General features: G+C 36.7%; 1 protein-coding gene across 1 annotated transcript in view; it reads left to right on the forward strand.

Annotated features, from left to right (window-relative positions):
- TMPRSS11A (transmembrane serine protease 11A) overlaps window positions 1-14,992 on the forward strand; it is a 40,855-nt gene extending 25,863 nt beyond the window's left edge. Inside the window, 5 exon segments of the mRNA XM_035005580.1 lie at window positions 2,608-2,646; window positions 4,594-4,765; window positions 11,338-11,597; window positions 12,979-13,094; window positions 14,831-14,992. Coding sequence (XP_034861471.1) covers window positions 2,608-2,646; window positions 4,594-4,765; window positions 11,338-11,597; window positions 12,979-13,094; window positions 14,831-14,992 — 749 coding nt within the window.
- The last annotated feature ends 5,281 nt before the right edge of the window (window positions 14,993-20,273 follow it).

The following is a 20,273-nucleotide window of genomic DNA, read 5'->3' on the forward strand; positions in this document are numbered from 1 at the left end:
AGAAAAGGTGAAACATACATAGGCCATTACCTTAGAAAGCCCCTAAGTTCTACACGTGCTTTGGAAACCTGAAAGCATAATGCGAGTGATTGGTAGTAGAAAAAGCTGGATAAAAGGGTTTCCCTGAAATGAGAAGGGACAGGTCGGGCCAGCGGAGGGAAGCGTCTGGCTCTGTAGGAGCCTCCCGGAGAGGTGCGCTGGAAAGATCCTCGGGCTGGACCTCACAGATTCCAAGGCCGCTAGCGAACCTTGAAATTTCCAAATGTAAAAAGAGCAGTGTTTACTAACACTTAGGAAAACCCATTTAGTGAAAAGCTTAGCAGAATCCTCAAGACAATTCTTTTTTATTATTATTATGTTATGTTAATCACCATACATTACATCATTAGTTTTTGATGCAGTGTTCCATGATTCATTGTTTGCATATAACACCCAGTGTTCCATGCAGTACGTGCCCTCTTTAATACCCACCACCAGGCTAACCCATCCCCCCACCCCCCTGCCCTCTAGAACCCTCAGTTTGTTTTTCAGAGTCCACTGTCTCTCATGGTTCATCTCCCCCTCCGATTTCCGCCCCCCTTCATTCTTCCCCTCCTGCTATCTTCTTCCTTTTTTTTTTTTTTTTAACATATAATGTATTATTTGTCTCAGAGGTACAGATCTGTGATTCAACAGTGTTGCACAATTCACAGCCCTCACCATACCACATACCCTCCCCAGTGTCTGTCACCGAGCCACCCCATCCCTCCCACCCCCCACCACTCCAGCAACCCTCAGTTTGTTTCCTGAGATTAAGAATTCCTCATATCAGTGAGGTCATTCTTAACAGGCAAAATGACAGCTCTCCAGGAACACTCAATCTGGGCTGCTCCCAATGACTAGAAAATTGTCAAAATTCTAGACCAAGTCTAGAAATAACCCTGCAGCCCAAGATTATCTGTTATTTGTCAAGAATCTGTGGGTTGGTTTTGGTTTTTTGTTTGTTTTCTGGGGTTTCTTTTGAAAAACAAAACCTGTGTGGCATGGATCCTTCATGGGAGGCAACATGTCAAAACAAAGCTAAAATCAGCTTCTTTGCATTACAAACACCATGGTTGTGAAAGGTCAGCTCACTGCCTACATTTGGTTCATGTGTGCTCCCGTTCCCCTTATGCTACCTGTAGCATGTAGTATTCCCCTGAATACTACCAACTCGATTACTCTCAACTCAGAAGCATATTGGAGGGTCATTTTCATGACTAAGGTGTTAATGTTTATTTCACTCATACACATGAAAAATAAAATTATTTGGTAAAAATCAGATATCAACAGCTAGTTACTTGCGTGGGGGTATTTTAACTCTAAGTGTAATCATTCTCCCTAAAAACTCAATTCTCAAAAATCCAATTACACTCACAACGATTTCAAGCAACCTGGTATCCTTCCTGGAAAGGGGCAATTTGCATCTTGCTCAAACTAAGATGAAGTTTTAAGGAAGAATTCTAACATTATACTATTTTCCATTTTAATTCATTACTATTATGGGGCATATTAAATTAGTTTTTAAAAAAACGAAACAAGAAATTTACCTACTTTAAAACTACATTTGACAGAAAATTGAGTTCTTCCATAGAGTAAATACTGAGAATCTGTCCTGAGCAATTGATTCTTCAGCATATAATGACTTGGGCATGCATGTAAGGGTATTCTTGACTTGGATATTTTCAAATTTCCCACTTCACAGAATTCATCATTACTAGTTTGCCAAGTGGGATCTATAGAAGGTGAGTAGAAAGAAACATTCTTATTTTGCACAATGTAAAATTAAAGACAGAGTATGATTCTGAGAACCACGGCACTGGTTGAAATAAGTAAAACAGCTTATCCTCATACTGCTCAGTAAACCTTTTTATCTTGAAAATCATCAGTTTTCAAATAGCTTTCCACAAATTTGAGTTGAAATGCTCATGTGTCCTTTGTCAGATTCCTAACTTTGTTGGAAATTGAGGGAATTTAATTTTAGATTCTGTCCAATAATTGGTCTTTACCAATATTCAGCAGATGTTGGATAAGAATACACAATAGTTTATTCTTCAGAAAAAATAATTTTGATAATTTAGTAACTGTTTTAGAAATATTTTAAATATAGTTTATGTGGGAGGTTTCAAAGATTTTTTTCATTCCCAAACCCTTTAACTAAAGAAAGGCTTATGTGAATTCTTAAATAGAAGAGATAAAAGCAGAGCTGCTCTGACTGAGGCTGGGTTTGAGCCTGGAGACCCCATCTAGTGGCTTCCTCTTTCCCCATTTTCTCTATCTCCTGAAGTGAAATCCAAAGAGGCTATATCCTACACCATTAGGAAACCACTGTTCTGCTTTAATACAAACTATTTGCGGGTTTTAATCATCTACTATTTGTGCCTTAATCACCTACTGCTTGAGCATTTATCCACCTAATTAGAGGTTGCTTATGAATCTCTATAAAAATTGTATACATATCTTGTTTATTGGGTTGCCGTTCTCCTGATTATATGCTCAACTGTCTAGAGTCCATATATAGTCAATATACTCTGAAAGACCAATTAAGAGAATATCACTTATCCTTCTATATTCTATTTTGTTTTTCAGCAATGAGCTCATCAACAGGGAAGCTAACTGTCCAAGCATGTAAGTCTAGTTAGCTCATAAAAACAAGTTCAATTTCCACATGAGAAAGGACAATATCTTCAAGTTAGCTCATAATTTCCCATCCATGTCACACATTTTCTTTGGAAGAGAGTAACAATTGGACAACAGATGGACATACATTTTTCTAACTCTGAGACTGATCTTTTTCATCTTGTTCAAGAAAAACATTTTACATGGTGGGAATTTGGGGGCAATTTGAAGAAATTATGTATTTCTGTCTTGGAATAAATGGGCTTGCTTTTCTAATTTTTTTTAAAATGCTATGAAATGTTCTTTCTGCTGAGAAATAAAATCACAAGAAAGCGATAAATGGGAAGGAAACAGACCCTATTGTCTGTGACTGAGCTATAAAATTTGCTTAATACATTCATTTTCATTGTTGACAGCAGCTCCGCCCACTCACTTCATATCACTGTGGCCTAAATTTTGAAAGATTTTATCAAAGTGGTGATAAATTTGAGCAAAGGTATTCATGCAATTGCCTCTCTCTCTTACAAACACACTATATATTTCTATTCATTTATTCATTCATTCAATGAGTATCTTTTTCACATCTACCAAGTGCCAGGAAGTTAATACCACTATGAATAAGACACGATCCCTCCTCTAAAATGAAGAGCTTGAAGGTAGGGGAAGACATAAATAAATCAAGAAATGTTAAAATGGTGTGATAAATGTTACAACATAGAAAGTGCAGTCAATCACAGAGTCAGCTTAACCTGGTCTTGTAGGGTCAGAAAGCGATCCCTGAGACAGGAGAGAGAGAAGTCAAGTGACAAGTGGAATGAGCGCCCTGAGCAGGGGCAGTAGTATGTAAAAATGTCTTCAGAAAAGCAAGAACATGGTCATTTCTTGTAACTGAAAAATGTCAGTGTAACAGGAACATTGAATGGGGGTTGATGAACATGGGAAATGGGTATGATTAATAGTGATCAAAGACCAGAACCATGCTGAAACATTCTGACTTTATTTGGAGGACAATGGGAAGTCCCTAAAGAGTTTACACATACAAGAAAGATCAGTCAGTTTTCAGTATGGAGAATAGATTAGGAGAGCAGGACCAGAAGCAGGGTGATGAACTAAAGCTGTTGCAGTCCTCCAGATGAGAAAAATGGTAGTCTAGACTAGAGTAATGGCAGAGTGAGGGAGATTTCTAAAATGACTGGCCACAATGCAGTGTAGTCAATATCAGTAAAATGAGTTTTCTTTTTTGATACCCAATTAGTTGGAACAAGAATTGAATCTACCATATTTTCTTTATTAGCACCATGTTTGGTATATGTGCTGCCGAAGCGAGCACTTTAGCACCATGTTTGGAACAGGCTTAATTCTTAGGAACCCTAAGCAGCAAAGTAATCTCTAATCTGATGCACATAATACAGTACATATTTATTCCCACCAATAGTGAATGGGATGTTTATGTGGAAACATGGAACTCTCCATCCTGCAGTGTGAGAAACTGGTCATTATACATTAACCCATGCACACCTTAGGAACTAGTCATGCAGGAAAATATATGGGAGAAGGAGTTCCAACAAATGGACAATTACTTGTCTGGGGAGTTCTTCTGGTGAAGACTTCATGTCAAAGTAACACACTGGATCATCTGAAACTGGGAAGCAATAGTCTTAGTAGGAGCTCCCAGGACATCTAGACAATGGATACCATAAATCCTCAGGACACCTACTTTGTGATATGTCAGCCCTTTGTAGTTTAACATAGCTTTAGTAGACAATATATATCCACATCTATCAATACAGGGATGAGCAAAACATCAACATATCAGGAAACACAGAGGATAGATATTAATATTGTACATGTTTGTATAATGATAAATGTCAGTACTACATTACAGTTCTCTATTAGGTACTCTGAATCAAAGACTATAGAGACATTTCTTATAACTTAATGATCTTTTCTCTTCAGGTTGTGGAAAATGAGTTGTTCCATTAATAGTCAACAGAATAATGTCTGGAGACATCGCAGCCAAGGCTGCCTGGCCTTGGCAAGCTTCCCTTCAGCGTAATAACATACATCAGTGTGGGGCCACCTTGGTCAGTAATACGTGGCTCATCACTGCAGCACACTGCTTTACGAAGTAAGTTACTGACTGTAAGTTGGCCTCCATTATTGTTAAAAAACTAAGTTTTATTATGTTCTGAGTAATAACCAATGCCCCCAAATATTACTGAGGTAAATGAGAAACTTTTCTTTCTGTTTTTTTTCTAATATAATGTTATAGCTGCATACTTCTTTGCAAAATTAGTGGGGGTAGTAGTCATTATCCAGCACTCATTGGTCATGGCCTCACAGGTTTTGGGGAGGGGTGTTGGAGTATAGTTGACACAAATGTTACATTGGCTTCAGGTGTATAACATGTTGATTCAGCTTATCTATATGTTTTGTGGTGCTCACCACAAGTGTAGCTGCCATCTACCACCACACAACACTATTATAGCATCACTGAATATTATTTCCCACGCTGGGCCTTTTATTCCTCTGAGTTATTCATTCCATATTTTTCTCATCCCTCAATCCCCTTCTCCTCTGGCAACTACCAGTATGTTCTCTGTATTTATAGATCTGATTCTACTTGTTTATTCCTTTTTTTTTTTGATTCCACATATGAGTGAAATAATACGGTATTTGTCTTTCTCAGTCTGAATTATTTATTATTAGCATAATACCTTCTAGGTTCAACCATGCTGTTACAAATAGCATGATCTCATCCTTTTTTATGGCTGTGTAATATTCCTGTGTGTGTGTGTGTGTGTGTACACATGTGTATGAATACACCTCACATCTTCTTTATCTACTCATTTATCAGTGGATACTTAAGTTGCATCCATATGTGGGCTATTGTAAATAATGGTGCAATAAAACATAGGGGTGCATATAACCTTTTAGTTTTAGTTTCTTTTTTTAAGTTTTTATTTAAATTCCACTTAGTTAATGTACAGTGTAATATTGGTTTCAACTGTACAATTTAGTGCTTCAACACTTACATACAAACACCCAGTGCTCATCATAACAACTGTACTCCTTAATCCTCACCACCTATTTAACCCATCCCTCCATCCACCTCCCCTCTGGTAACCATCAGTCTATTCTCTATAGTTAAGAGTCTGTTTATTGGTTTGCCTCTCTCTCTTTGTTCCCCTATGCTCATTTGTTTTGTTTCTTAAATTTCACATATGAATGAAATCATATAGTATTTGTCTTTCTCTGATTTACTTCATTTAGCATAATACTCTAACTCAATGTCAATGCAAATGGTTAAGACTTCATTCTTTTTTTATGGCTGAGTAATAACCCATTGCATATATATATACTGTATCTTCTTTATCCATTCATCAGTTGGATATTTGGGCTGTTTTCATAATTTGGCTATTGTAGATAATACTGCTATAAACATTGGGGTGCATGTATCCATTTGAATTAGTATTTTTGTGTTCTTTGGGTAAATACCTAGTAGTGTGGTTGCTAGGTCATGGTTCTATTTTCAACTTTTTGAGGAACCTCCATACTGTTTTCCAGAGTGGCTGTACCAGTTTGCTATTCCCACCAACAGTGTAAGGGGGGGTTCCCCTTTCTCCACATCCTGGCCAACACCTGTTTCTTATCTTTTTAATTTTAGCCATTCTGATAGGTTTAAGGTGATGTCTCATTTGGCTTTGATTTGCATTTCTCTGATGACCAGTGATGTTGAGCATCTTTTCATGTGTCTGTTCACCATCTGTATGTCTTCTTTGGAAAAATGTCTATTTGGGCCCTCTGCCCATTTTTCAAGTGGAGCACTTGGGGGGGGTTTTTGGTGTTGAGTTGTATAAGTTCTTTTTATATTTTGAATATTAACTCCTTATCAGATATATCTTTTGCAAATACATTCTCCCACTCAGTAGGTGTCCTTTTTGTTTCATTGATGATTTCCTTCACTGTGCAAAAGACCCCATATAGCCAAAGCAATCTTGAGAAAGAATAGGGCTGGAGGAATCACAATCCCAGATTTCAAGATATACTACAAAGTTGTAATCAAGACAATATGATATTGGCACAAAAAATAGACACATAGATCAATAGAGCAGAATAAAGTTCCCAGAAATAAACCCACCATTATATGGTCAATTAATCTACAACAAAGGAGGCAAGAATATACAATGGGAAAACACAGTCTCTTCAACAAACAGTGTTGGGAAAACCTGACAGCTACATGCAAAAGAATGAAACTGAACCACTATCTTACACCATACACAAAAATAAACTCAAAGTGGATTAAAGATCTAAATGTGAGACCTGAAACTATAAAATTCCTAGAAGAAAATATAGGCAGCAATCTCTTTGACATTAGCTGTAGAAACATTTTCTAGACATATCTCCTTGGGTAAGGGAAACAAAAGCAAAATTAAACTACACCAAAACTACACTACTATTTTGGGACTACTCCAAAATAAAAGCTTTTGCATGGTGAAGGAAACCATTAACAAAATAAAACAAAAGACAGCCCACCAAATGGGAGAAGATATTTGCAAATAAAATTCTGACTTATGATACCATAGTAAATTCTGCCTACCTGAGTCTAAATCTGTATAGAGACAGATTCTTAAAGTTTGAAAGACATCAGAGCTCAATAGGTCAATATGTTAGAACCCACGGAAATCCCTTATGCAGGTGCCTAGTTTGGCATGAGTAATGGAGAGCTTACTATCTCCAAAGTTTGCCAATTTTGTGGTAGATGGTTTTACTTTTGCAAATATCTTTATAACACTGAACACCAAATCTGCAACCTAATAACTTCCACCCACTGAAATTTGTTCTTTCATCTGGAGCAGCGAGGATCAAATTTATTTTTTTCCCCATAGAACCATGGAGAGAACTAGTCCCTTATTTTCTCTTTTTCAGGCCAAACAATACAAAATGGGTGAGAATCTCCAAACCATATGTGAAAATAAATATCACTACTTTATTTCACAGCATCAACTTCAGATGTCCTACAACCTTGGTTCTTCTCCTCTACATGTTCTTGATTTTGTCAGTGACTCCCTTGAAATATTCTTCCAAGAACTAAATACACTTTTCAAAATAGGTAATATGACCAATGTCATAATGACAAAGTAAAATGGGAGGGCTTCTGAAAACATAAAACAATATAAATTGAATGTGACAATAATAGGTAGCTTGGTAACTAAACAATTCTATCTAAAGGATCATGATTAAGAATTGCTATTAAAATGCTGAGGATGTTTTTTATGGCCCACCAAAGACCTTAATCCTGCACCCTGTCCTAGACAGTGTATTTTCTAGGCTTGGCAGATGATGTGGAAGTTATAATCAACAAAGTAGCTGATTACAGATGCTGGAAAGGATAACCAATGTTTGGGTAAGAAAAACAGAAATTTCAAAAGAACTTTAATTATGTTAGAGTAATAAGCAAGAACTAAATGATTAATTTTAGTAGGTATAAACGTAAAGCTCTAAATGTGCCCCAAAAAATTGAAGTATATCAGTACCGAAAGCATATTTGTGCTTTAACCTGTGAAAATTGCTTAGAAATTCTTGTCAGAAAATAACCCACTATGAAGTCAGCTGTTCACAAAACTACTCTGTGATTTAAAGTGAATTAAAATAAATGCAGATTTCAAATAAAGGAGATATTAGACTCTTCGTTGGTCAAATTCTGACTGGGATAGTGAATTCTGTCCTGGACAACACACTTAAAAGAAAACTTGACAAAATGAAATACTCTTAGAGTATACAGTGTTGGGTGATAAAAAAAAAAAAAAAGTGATAGTATAACCATACAGCCTTGCCTTTCAAAACCTATGTCTGAGATGCTTTCCTGGGGAAGAGAATTAGGGCATCAAGGAAGAACTTGTCAACAGTTAGAGCTGTTCAAACATGCAAGGGATTCCAAGGTGAAGAAAGAGACTAGGGGAAGGAGAGGTCCCCACCTGCAGAAGGGTTCAAGTGAAGACAACTGCTACTTGAGAGTGTGTTCTTGCAACAGTAACTATTACCATTTATTAAGCTCTGGCGTGCTACAAATTTTTGGTTAGATGCTTAAGATTTGTTTTATATAATTCTTACACTCACCTCATTAAGTAAATGCCTGCTTGATAAGCCCTTTTATGCTGAGGGAAATAAGAAAAGTTAAGTTGGGGTGCCTGGGTGGCTTAGTCAGTCAAGCATCTGACTCTTGATTTGGGCTCAGGTCATGATCTCAGGGTTGTGAGATCGAGCCCTGGCATCAGGCTCCCTGCCCAGCACTTAAGCTTCTCTCTCTCCCTCTCTCCCTGTGACCCTCTCCCTGCTCACGTACATTTTCTCTCTCTCTCTAAAATAAATAAATTTAAAAAAAAAAAATGAAAAGTTAAGTACCTTGCCCCAGGTCACAATGTTAGGGGATGGTGGAACTGAACATAAGCATATATGTCTGCCTCATGCAAAGTCCTATCTTTCAAGCACTGGATCAGTGAGAGGACCAAATAACTTTTTATGGCCTTCCCTACTCTGGGATTATTTGATATCATTGCAGTCTTATACGAAATTAACACTTTAAGAACTCTTTTCATGTGATTGATTTTCAAGCTAATAATCAACAAAATTCCCAGATCCTTTTTACAGGGATGGTTTCCAGACCAGGAGTCACACTTTCATTTTTTACATTTTAGTTGAGGATCTAAATTACTGTTTTATACTTATCACCACTAACTTGCAACTTTTTTAAATTTGGGCCTAGATTAAAAATTTAGAAAGTTTATCTGTAATCTTCACTTAGTATCTCTCATATCAGGTGTTTTTTTGGGGTTTGTTATCTACAAATATAGCAAGTACAAGCTGTATTAAATAGTATGAGGGTGTTGTTTGAAAGCTCTAGAATGTTACTTTCAGTTGAATAAATACAATTCAAGGTCTGTCCTTTGCATTCCCAAGTTCAAAATACTTGATTTATGTTAAGTTTATCTAGGCATGATTAAGTTGAAGGAGCAAATTTACATCAATAAAACTCAAAAAAGACTGATTTATAAACAAAAATGTCAATATATTTATACTATATGAACACTTATGTTCACAAACCAATTTTTTCTTTTTTTTTTTAAGAGAGACAGGGAGCATGAGCAGGGAGGGGCAGAGGAAGAAGGAGAGAGAGAATCTTAAGCAGGCTCCATGCTTAGCACAGAGCCCAACATGGGGCTCAATCTCACAACTCTGAGATCATGACCTGAGCCCAAATCAAGAGCCAGACACTTAACTGACTGAGCCACCCAGGTGCCCCCACAAACCAGTTTTTATTTAGTTTTTCTCATTTGAGTATTTTTGCACATCAAAATTGTGTATAAAAACACAATTTCAATTTTAAATTTTAAGTTGCCTTAGAGAAAAAAATAATAATCCTAACACAATTACAGCTGTCAAACTGGACGTAAACCCCATTATATGTTTATATGCTTCTTTCTCTGACTAAAGCTACCTATTAAGAAATAATTAGGTTGAGAAACAAGTACCTATGTGAGCAATATCTGTCTCTGCTTATCCCTCATGGATGATGTTAGTTCAATTACTTAGTTAAGAACACTAATCTTGCTACTAACAAATAGATTTTGATGGGAAACCATGTCCAATAAAGAGAAGAGCAAAGACAGGCAAGCAGACATGATACTAGGCAAATAGTTTAACCCATCTAGACTTTATTTTCCTTAAGTATGAAACAAAGGCTTTACCAGAGGATCTTTTATTACTAGATGACCTCTCCAATCTCTATACGTACCATGATCCACCAGTTGCTCAAGCCCACAAACTAGAAGTCACCCACAAGCTGGAAGTTACCCACAGTTGGTCATCTTTCACAAGACTTCTGACAACTTTTACCTTGTTAATTCTTGCCCTCCAGGAATCTGTTCTCCGGAAAGAACCTATCTGATTCTTTTAAATGTACGTGAGACTACATTACTCATGGCTTAAAATTATCCAAGGAATTCCCATATCACTTGAACAAAATCTAAACACATTCATGACCTATAAGACACTCTAAAATCTGGTTCCTGCCTACCTCGTCAGCTTCATGCCCCACCGCTCTTCCCTTGTGTCTCGAACTGTAGTAAGACCTTGGGAAGTTGGTCTGGAAACTTGTCTACCTATCTTCTCACAGCTGGCTCCTCATCAATCATGTCTCAGTCTAAACACCATATTCTCAAAAGAGAATTATCTACCTACCTACCCACCCCATACTCTATTCAATTGCTCTATTTTATTTTATTCATAACCATTATTACTGCTTGGATTTATTTATCTGTTAATTTGTTTTGCTCTTTTTCCTTCACTGGAATTGAATACAGCCAGCAGCAGGCACTTTTTCTGTCTGGTTCATAACTTTAACCCCAACACTTCAAATAAGACTCACCATATAGAATTTCAATAAATATTTGTTGAAGAGATAAATGAATGATAGTTTATATGCTTTACAGTTCTAGAATTCAATAATTCTTTTTTGGATTTCAGCTCTAAGATACTGTTTGTACACAGTTTATCTTTCAAAATAGCAATAGACTATATTTAAAGGTCAAAGGAAACTATCATTACAGCCAAATATTTTTAATATGGAGTTTTTTATTAGCCTTTATGCAATTATTATAGTGCAGTTTATATATTCTGTTCATTTCTAACCTTTTCCAGTAATGCAAATCCACGTCAATGGACTGTTAGCTTTGGGACAACAATCAACCCTCCACTAATGAAAAGAAATGTCAGAAGAATTATTGTCCATGAAAGATAGCACTCCCCAGCAAGAGAAAACGACATTGCTGTCGGGCAGTTCTCTCCCAGGGTCACCTTTACTGATGACATCCGCCGGGTTTGTCTGCCAGAAGCCTCTGCATCCTTCCAACCAAATTCCACTGTCTATATCACAGGATTAGGCGCACTCTTCTATGGTGGTAGGTATTTCAAAAAGGACCACAGAGCACTATGTCCAATTTAGGACAGTGTGATTTAATCTCCATCAATATTATCCTGCCAGCCATTTCCACACAGCTTGGTTGGATTAGTTAGAGCTCTTATTTTGTAAGTGACAGAAACTCAACTCTTACTGAAGCAAAAATAATAATAAAATGGCAAATTTGTTCCTTGTAATTTAGAAGTCAAGAAAGATGAGGAGAGTCTGGTTTCAGACATAGCTGGATTCAGGAGTATGGAGTATGATGTCATTTGATTCTGAATCTCTGAATCTTCCCATTTCTGGCTCTGTTTTCCCTGAGGTTGCCTTCATATGGAGGGATTCTATCTCCACATAGTGTCAAAGGTGACCAACAACATCAGGGTTTACATCATCTTCCCCTAGTAGCTGCAGAGGGAAGAACCTGTCCTCTTTGCCAGAATCTACGTTAATCCCTGAAAAGGTCTCTTTTGGTCCTGTTTGTGTCCAGGGGTACTTGGATTGACTGGCTAACTCAAACACTCATTCCTGGGTCTATACCGAGAAAGGCAGGTGTGTGATAGACAGGCTGGTCAGAATCACATGGAATAAGGGAGAGGCAGTTCCAAAAGGTTGGGCTTCAAGGAAGACATGAGAGAAGCAATGTTCCCTCAGCAACACTAGAGTCTTATGTGCTCTTCTCTATGCAATGCCAGGTGTTCATCAGGTGTGCTGTGATCCTCATGCCCACCTTCACTCCAAGACTCCCTCCCTCTATGCCCCATCTTTGTGAGCCTCCCTTGACTCTTTTCATCTCCTCCTCCCCTTGGTTTGCTCCACTACTCATTTTCATCTTCCTCAGTCACCTTACAAGTTTTCCCATTGCTCAGCTACAATGTCCAGTTGCAGCAAAATCTGCTTCAGAACTACAGAGGTTAACTTAAAAGGGATCAAGAGTAAGAATAGTGTGTAGAGATAGTCTCTGATAACAAAGCTTCCATGGCCCTCTCTAAAATGATTTAACTTGATACACTAACTTAAACTTCTAATAAATAAAAATGATTTTGTTTTTGAATATTTTGGGGCATACTTACATACATTCTGGATCATAAAATCTGGTGTAGGTACATACATATAACAACAGCAAGAGAGTTTACTTAACTCTGGGAAATGTTTTTCTTCCTAGTATAGGTATTTATAAAATGTGATAAAGATAATAATTATCATTTAAATGTGCCAGATTTTAAAGGGGAATTTATTCTCTAGAAATTGCTTACATTAACCTCATTCTGTATTGACAATTTTAGTATGAAATAGATTAGATTGGGAAAAAAATTCCACTCACTTCGTTCTAGCTAAGGATGTTGATTGTAAACACTAAAATGACTTTGTTTTCCCTGAAGGGGAATCCCAAAATAATCTTCAAGAAGCCAAACTGAAAATCATAAGTGATGATGTCTGCAAGCAACCACATGTGTATGGCCATGATATAAAATCTGGAATGTTTTGTGCCTGCAGGGTAGGTGGAGAGGGATTATTTTAATATCATTAACCCAAAACATTTTTATCGCTTTCAAGAAATATTCTATGTTCTTTACGTTAGTACCAATACAGATATCTTGTCAGTTCAATAATTTCTAAATGCAGATTTCACAACACAAACATTTTTAGGTGTTTTATTAAGCAAAATGTTATAAACAGAGTTTCTTTGATGCTATCAAACCAACAAATTAAATTTTCTTAATACCAGAAATCCAAAGTTTCATAAAGCAGAGTCCCTTTTCTCAAAGTGCTCTCATCTAGAAAGTAAATAATCATGAGCAATGAACTATGATGAGATTTTTAAAATGATATAAGGGATAACAAATATTTTTAGCATGAAGGGAACATTTTTGCAGCAAGTATCAGAGAGATCATACTGAAGGATATGAGACCTGAGGATAAATGGCTCTTACCCAGTTATAGAATAAGAGAACAGTATTATTTTTCTATATATAGAAAGAGCATAGCAAAAATTATGAAGGTGTGAAATTATAATTCATATTTGAGGGAATCCCAAGTAATCTGTTGGGTCTCGGCATAAGGAGGAGGAGAGGCCGTTACACTAGGTGAGAAGGTGGATCAGACCATGTTGGGACTACCTGGTGCCCTTTCCAGTGCCTTCCTCTGCTGTCCAATAGCTATCCTGCATGTATGTTTTCTGACAAAGGTAGAAAGTGTATTTCTTCCTGGACGTACTTGCTTTATAACATGAGATTCTTGAAAACTCCAAGAAGGTGACTACATGGTGAAATATCAAAATTGTTTTGATATTGAGTGACAGAAAACTCTTCCCAGAGTCTCACAAATTACACACGTAAACTTCTGTCAGAAAAGAGCAGGGAGTTTTGTAGCCTATAGGCTGGGGAAGAGCGGAATCTGGTACATATCCAGCGTCAGTTGCTGAGAATGTGGAGGGAGGCAGCTAGAATTCAGAGAATGCACAGAGAGGTCCAAGCCATGATGGACAAGGGGAAAGTAGTGACAGGAGTCCATTTGCAGACAGCACATGGGAATCTAGGCAAATGGTGAGATTAGCGATATGCCTCAGGAAGGAGGTGGTCATAAAGAGATTTTACTGAATTGGGGAACAGAGGTAAGATTCCTGCTCCATGACTGCTCAAGTGAGTGGTAAGACAAAGCTCTAGCCATAGAAAAATTGGGGAGAATATCGAGAAAGTGAGTCAGGGACAGGGTCCAAGACAGGAATACAGTGATTATAACTGACGCTCATGGTGAGGGGTTTAGTCTGTCCAATAAAACCGAGGTCAAAGCACCCTGCTTGGAGTCAGAAAAAAATCAACACCAGCTAGACTTTCTGTTTGTGTACTTGAAATTTGCCAGTAGACCTTAGTCATTCTTAACACACACACACACACACACACACACACACAGAGTAACTGTTTGAGGTGATAGATGTGTTAATTAACTGATTGTTGTAATCATTTCACGAAGTATATGTATGTTAAATATCATGTTTGTACACTTTAAATATACACAATTTTATTTGTCAATTATATGTCTATAAAGCTGAAAAAATTAAAATGTGGAAATTGAAATTTAAAGCTCTTATAACTTTTGAAATCTATGTTTCAATTAATTATTCTATAATTGGTAATCAATACATATGCTATAGAATAATAAAATATGTGGTTCATCAGAATATTTTAAGTAATAAGCTTTATATTTAGCTAATTTTCTTTCTTTTATTTTCAGGGTGATTCTGGGGGACCTTTAGTTGTAAAGGATCTTAAAGATACCTGGTATCTCATTGGAATTGTGAGCTGGGGAGATAACTGTGGTCAAAAGAACAAACCTGGAGTCTATACAAATGTGGTTTATTACCAAAACTGGATCACTTCAAAAACCGGCCTCTAATTCACTGTAAAAGTTAAATATTGATATCAGTAAGGAGGCAATGCATGTATGAGAATTTAAATATTCAGTGAATGTAGTACAATAAAGTGAGATTAAATGACATTATTTATTTTAGAATCACTTCTATCAAGCAATAACCCATAGCCAATTTAAAAGGAATTTAAATCCTTATAAATTTGTAAAGTACTGGGTCAATTTAACCTTGGCTGTAGCCAAGACACTCAGTTCTTTATATCATGCAAGTTGGAGTATAAAAGAGGTGTAATGCAAATTTTGAAAATAATCCATGATTTTTAGAATGTCTTTGTCAAGAAGATCCCCTTAAGTGAGACAGTTTTTAATCTCTTAAAGAGTTCAGGAAAACCTTATAGAATTCCTTATCATTTCTCCTGAGCTCACCAATACTTTTTTTTTTAATTTTTCCTTATTATTCCAAGTTTTCCAAAGAGATTTTTCACCATAATACATTTTCTATTTATAAACCCTTTGGAAGGATCCTTGAAAAAAAAGTTATATCTAGGAAACAAACTATGGTGATACATCAAGCCAGAGATCTTCTAACCTTTCTCTGTTGTGAAATCTCCCTAATTTTTTGGTGATTTTTTTTAAACACAGACACAGAGAGAAAGAGAAATACTGATTTATATATCCAGAGAAATCCTGATTAATAAATGAATATACATAATAATTAGCTAATCAAAAATGTATCCTTGTTTACAAAAACTGGGGGAAGGTGATGGTAACTTCATGAGTCATTACAAAACAATGGCACAAAAATTTGACATTTCATAGATGCATTTACATGTTTGAACCACCAGGAGGTGGCTCTGTACCTTTCTATAAGGTTAAATTCCTTGAAAAAAATTGAGAATTTGCAAATATGTTGAATAATCAATGAGCTTTGTCTTTCTACATAGAAAGAAACATTCATACCTTTGAATTGCTGCAGCTAATTATCTCTTAAGGCTTGTGGCAGTAGCCTAACTATTGCAACCATGAAACACTAGTTTAAAAAATTTTTAATAAATATAAATTTTAAGGACCTACCACACAGAACACATGAACAAAGTGATCTGAAAAACCAAATGTACCCCCAAAGTAAAGTGTCTCCTGAAGATATTAGGAGAGTCAGGCTTGTGTATTCCATGATACAATTAAAGGAAGGCTTTGTAGAAACAGTTACTCTGTGACAATGTCAGCTAAACATCAGGCTTATGGGCAGGTCCAAGTATAAGCCAAACCATTGAAAAAATTGAGTTACTTTATAACAATGTCTCCCTATGGGCTATTGATAAACCATGAAAATAATCCTACAATAATCTAAAAGACACTAACAATTTATTCACACTCACAAAAAAATATCCATAACCTGGACCCACAGAATTTTAAAGCTTAGGAAAGACTGCAAGTCATGCAGGCCAACACACCTACGGTTCAGCTAGCTGAAGCCAGGAAATGTAAATGACTTGGTGAACCTATAGGTAGTTTGTATCCCCAGTGGGCCTAGAACCCAGGTACCAATTTCACATGCCCTTTCCCTCACAAAGTCCCTTTCTGATCACCTATATTTACTAAATAATCAGATCTATAAGAATTCCAGTGACTTCTATTGAATCTATTTTAAATTAGAAAACAAGATCTTAAGAATTTTCAGTGATGTGATTCACTTGGGCAGCTGGCTGCCAATTCTCTGAACTCATTTCAAGATAAAGTTGCTTCTTCACATGTAAAAATATACATAGGTTTATAAATTAGTTGATATTATGGTGGTAAGATGTAATTCTGACTTTTAATGTTAAGATTCAAGAAATGATCCTAGAGTTATAAACTTTGTATTGCTAAACTGTTCCATGCACCATTTCATTCTTGTTCACATATAAGCAAGTACTGATATATCATTTTAAATCTAATAATAAAGTTGATGATCAGAGCACTCTACAAATAATATCACTGAATCTGTGTTAGGCCAAATCTTAGCATGAATCTTACAACTGCTGTTAGGGATTGCATTTCTTTTAAATAACTATTTTGGGTCATTTTGGTTATTGTGATAACCAAAAATATCTCCACACATTGACAAATGTCCCCTGTAGAGAACTATTGCTCTGAAAGCATTTGATTGTTTTTAGAAATGCAAGAGATGGGAAATGCAAGCCAACTGGGTGGCTCAGTTGGTTAAGCATCCTACTCTTGGTCTGCTTGAGATTCTCTCTCTCTCCCTTCCCCCATTCTCTCTCTCTCCCTCTCTCTAAAATAAATGAATAAATAAAATCTCAAAAAAAAAGATAAGCAAAAGATATCTCAAAATTATGACACTGAGTATTAAAAAATTATGGTCTCCTGATCAAACTGAACATTCACTATCATGTTTCTAAAAGAAGTAGCAGAATAAGACAGTGGCTATTTCAAATACAGACTGATCTCCTTGTACACAATGTGCTTGAAGGATTTCTCTCATACCCTTGCCTAAACTAGGTAGAGTATATTCATGGAGTACCATTAACCATAACCTTGAAGGTAGGCTTTTATAAATACATCCTCTAGTAGAGTTTCTCTATCTTGACCACAATCACAGTAGAAAATATATTTCACAACACAGCTCCATAAGAACATAACAAAATACATATATGTTAAAATATTAAAAACTGAACCAGAAGTTTCATCAAACAATACTTATCTTACTCAGTGCAATAAAATCCAATATTTTCTATTCTATTCTATTTCAGTTTTTTATAATGCTTGCCCCACCAAGTAAATTAATTTCAAAACCTAGTGGGCCATGACCCGCAATGCCTATAGAACATTCTAGAATAATAACCCACAATTATGAACACCATATTGCTATTATCTCACCTAGTCCTACTGCTCCCTCCACCTTCAGCCTCTCCCCACTCTATCCATTTAGCAAACTGCAGCTCAGTTATGACGCTATTCAATAATACTGTTCCCACACACTCAAATCTTCACTGGTTTCCCCTTTGCCCAACAAATAGTCTAAATCCGTGTCGCCATAGCTTTTAAGTCCCTGTACAATCTGCCAACAACCAACAGACTTTTTGTTTTGCTTGTGCTCAGTGCTCCTGTAACACTGAATGTTACGCTTCATTCCCTGAATACATTCTCCCCTCTGGTCATGCAATATTCTCTTCACTCTACAAGATCTAGTCCAAATTCACCTCTACCAAGAATACTTTTATTGTCCCAGATAAATTACCTCTCCATGCAAAAGCTTTTTGAATTTCTTTGTTCCTCCTCTAAAGCATTTCTCATATTTTGCATTGTAGTTTTAAAGTACATGTATTATCTCTAAAATATACTTTAAGTTCCATAAGGCTAAACACTGCTTTACTCATTTTTGTATTGCACACAGTATTATAATATTCTGTATATTTTATGTTTAGTGAAAGAATAAATTCACAGAGGCAAATTATGATTCCTATGAATCATAATGAATCTTCCTTCATAGGAAGGTAAGACACCTCAGTTCTCAGTTATTAACTGTTTCTCCCATGTCATGTTCCTTTCCAACCTGTGCTCATCCTCCTTTGCATATTCCTGAATGCTCCTAAAGACCTCCTGCTCCCCACCTGAACCAGAAGTGATCAACATACAGTAAGGTGTATGCATGATAGTGGCCCTTCAGGAGACCCTCTAATTTGAAAACTGTTCCCCATAATCCCTTAAATGAGCGCATCTCAAACATAGGGATATTTGGAAGTAACGTTAAAAATCTCCCTTTCCCTTTCATCATTTTTATTTGATCTGCTAGGACTGTCCTTTCTTCCTCTTTCTTTCATGGACCTCACAAATCTGAATACTTCCAAATGGCCATGTTAGATGACTCTACTGATTGAGGCCCTTTTCTGTTGAATTTGCCTAATAGGAGACAATGGAGATAAAACTAAAACATATGCAGTACATCTACTTTTTAAAAGTTCACAGAAATAAAGGAATTTGAATTTCAAAAAAAGATCATATTTGACTTACTGATTTTAGTTATTTATATAAGACTGTCCTTTTCATTTCCATTAGTAATCAAGATTTAACTGACAAACTTTTTAAAACTGTTTTTGCTGTTTTCCAAGTTCGGGAGACTCCTTCCACACCAGAAGTCACTAAATGAAATTCAGGGCAAAAACCCAAAACAACAGTTCCTCAGATTACAATAATCTGTCCCTAGTCTTAAAATAGGTTTTATTGGTTTAGACATAGTAGATGATGTTATGTGGTGTGCAGTCACTGAAAACCCCTGCATAACCTGTTGAATATTTTGCTTGGGCTATAATGATCACTTAGGGTAATATCGTGGTACAGAAAAAGCACTAGGTTGAGCACCTCCCTGACTGTTACGTGGTCACTTCCCTCATAGAGTGGACTACATCCGCACTCTGGGTCTCTCAGGGCCATCCCAGAAGGTTCTGGCATTCAGTTATGCACTATCATCCACTATCATCTGTAAGAATTCTCCTGCTGTCCTTTGAAGGATCATCTGCGTTAGCTGGAACCTGACAGTTAGAGGACTTCAAAATTCTCAAAATCCTCCTCTACTTCAGCAAAAGCAACACACTCAAAGAAACAGCGGCAGTAACCATGGGTAGCAGAGGCCACGAAAGTCTAGACACGTGGCTCCATGACACCAGTTCCCTTCAAAGGAATATTATGCTTAATGTTGAAGAAATAATATTTCTTCAAGGTATTTGATCCTTGTGGGAACGCTTCCCTGAAGAACTAGATATGAATGAAGACCCCGGAGAAAAGATAATTCCAGTTTCAGTGATAAAAGCCAGGGTTAGTTTACGGGAGGAGATTGGAGGAATCCCTGCCATTATCTATAGATACTACACAGTTACCTCTGGGGTTCCAGATAAACATCCCTCCCATGGTAAAGTTTGTTTTACTTTGTTTGAGTGGCCAAGGCATTAAAATATGAAATGAATCACTGTGGAACCCTAACTGTTTGTTACTAACCTTGAAAATTCCCACAGGGGCGCCTGGGTGGCTCAGTCGTTAAGCGTCTGCCTTCAGCTCAGGTCATGATCCCAGGGTCCTGGGATCGAGCCCCGCATCGGGTTCCCTGCTCCGTGGGAAGCCTGCTTCTCCCTCTCCCACTCCCCCTGCTTGTGTTCTCTCTCTCACTGTCTCTCTCTGTCAAATAAATAAATAAAATCTTTAAAAAAAAAAAAAAAAAAAAGATAATTCCCACATACAAAACCATTGTATTGATTATCTTGTGGGGATCATGTTTAGACGGAGAAAGCATTCGCGGTTTCTCTCAGTGCTC

The sequence above is a fragment of the Mirounga leonina genome, unplaced genomic scaffold (genome assembly GCF_011800145.1).
Source record: "Mirounga leonina isolate KUSES-001 unplaced genomic scaffold, KU_Mleo_1.0 Mir_129, whole genome shotgun sequence".
Lineage (NCBI taxonomy): Eukaryota > Metazoa > Chordata > Mammalia > Carnivora > Phocidae > Mirounga > Mirounga leonina.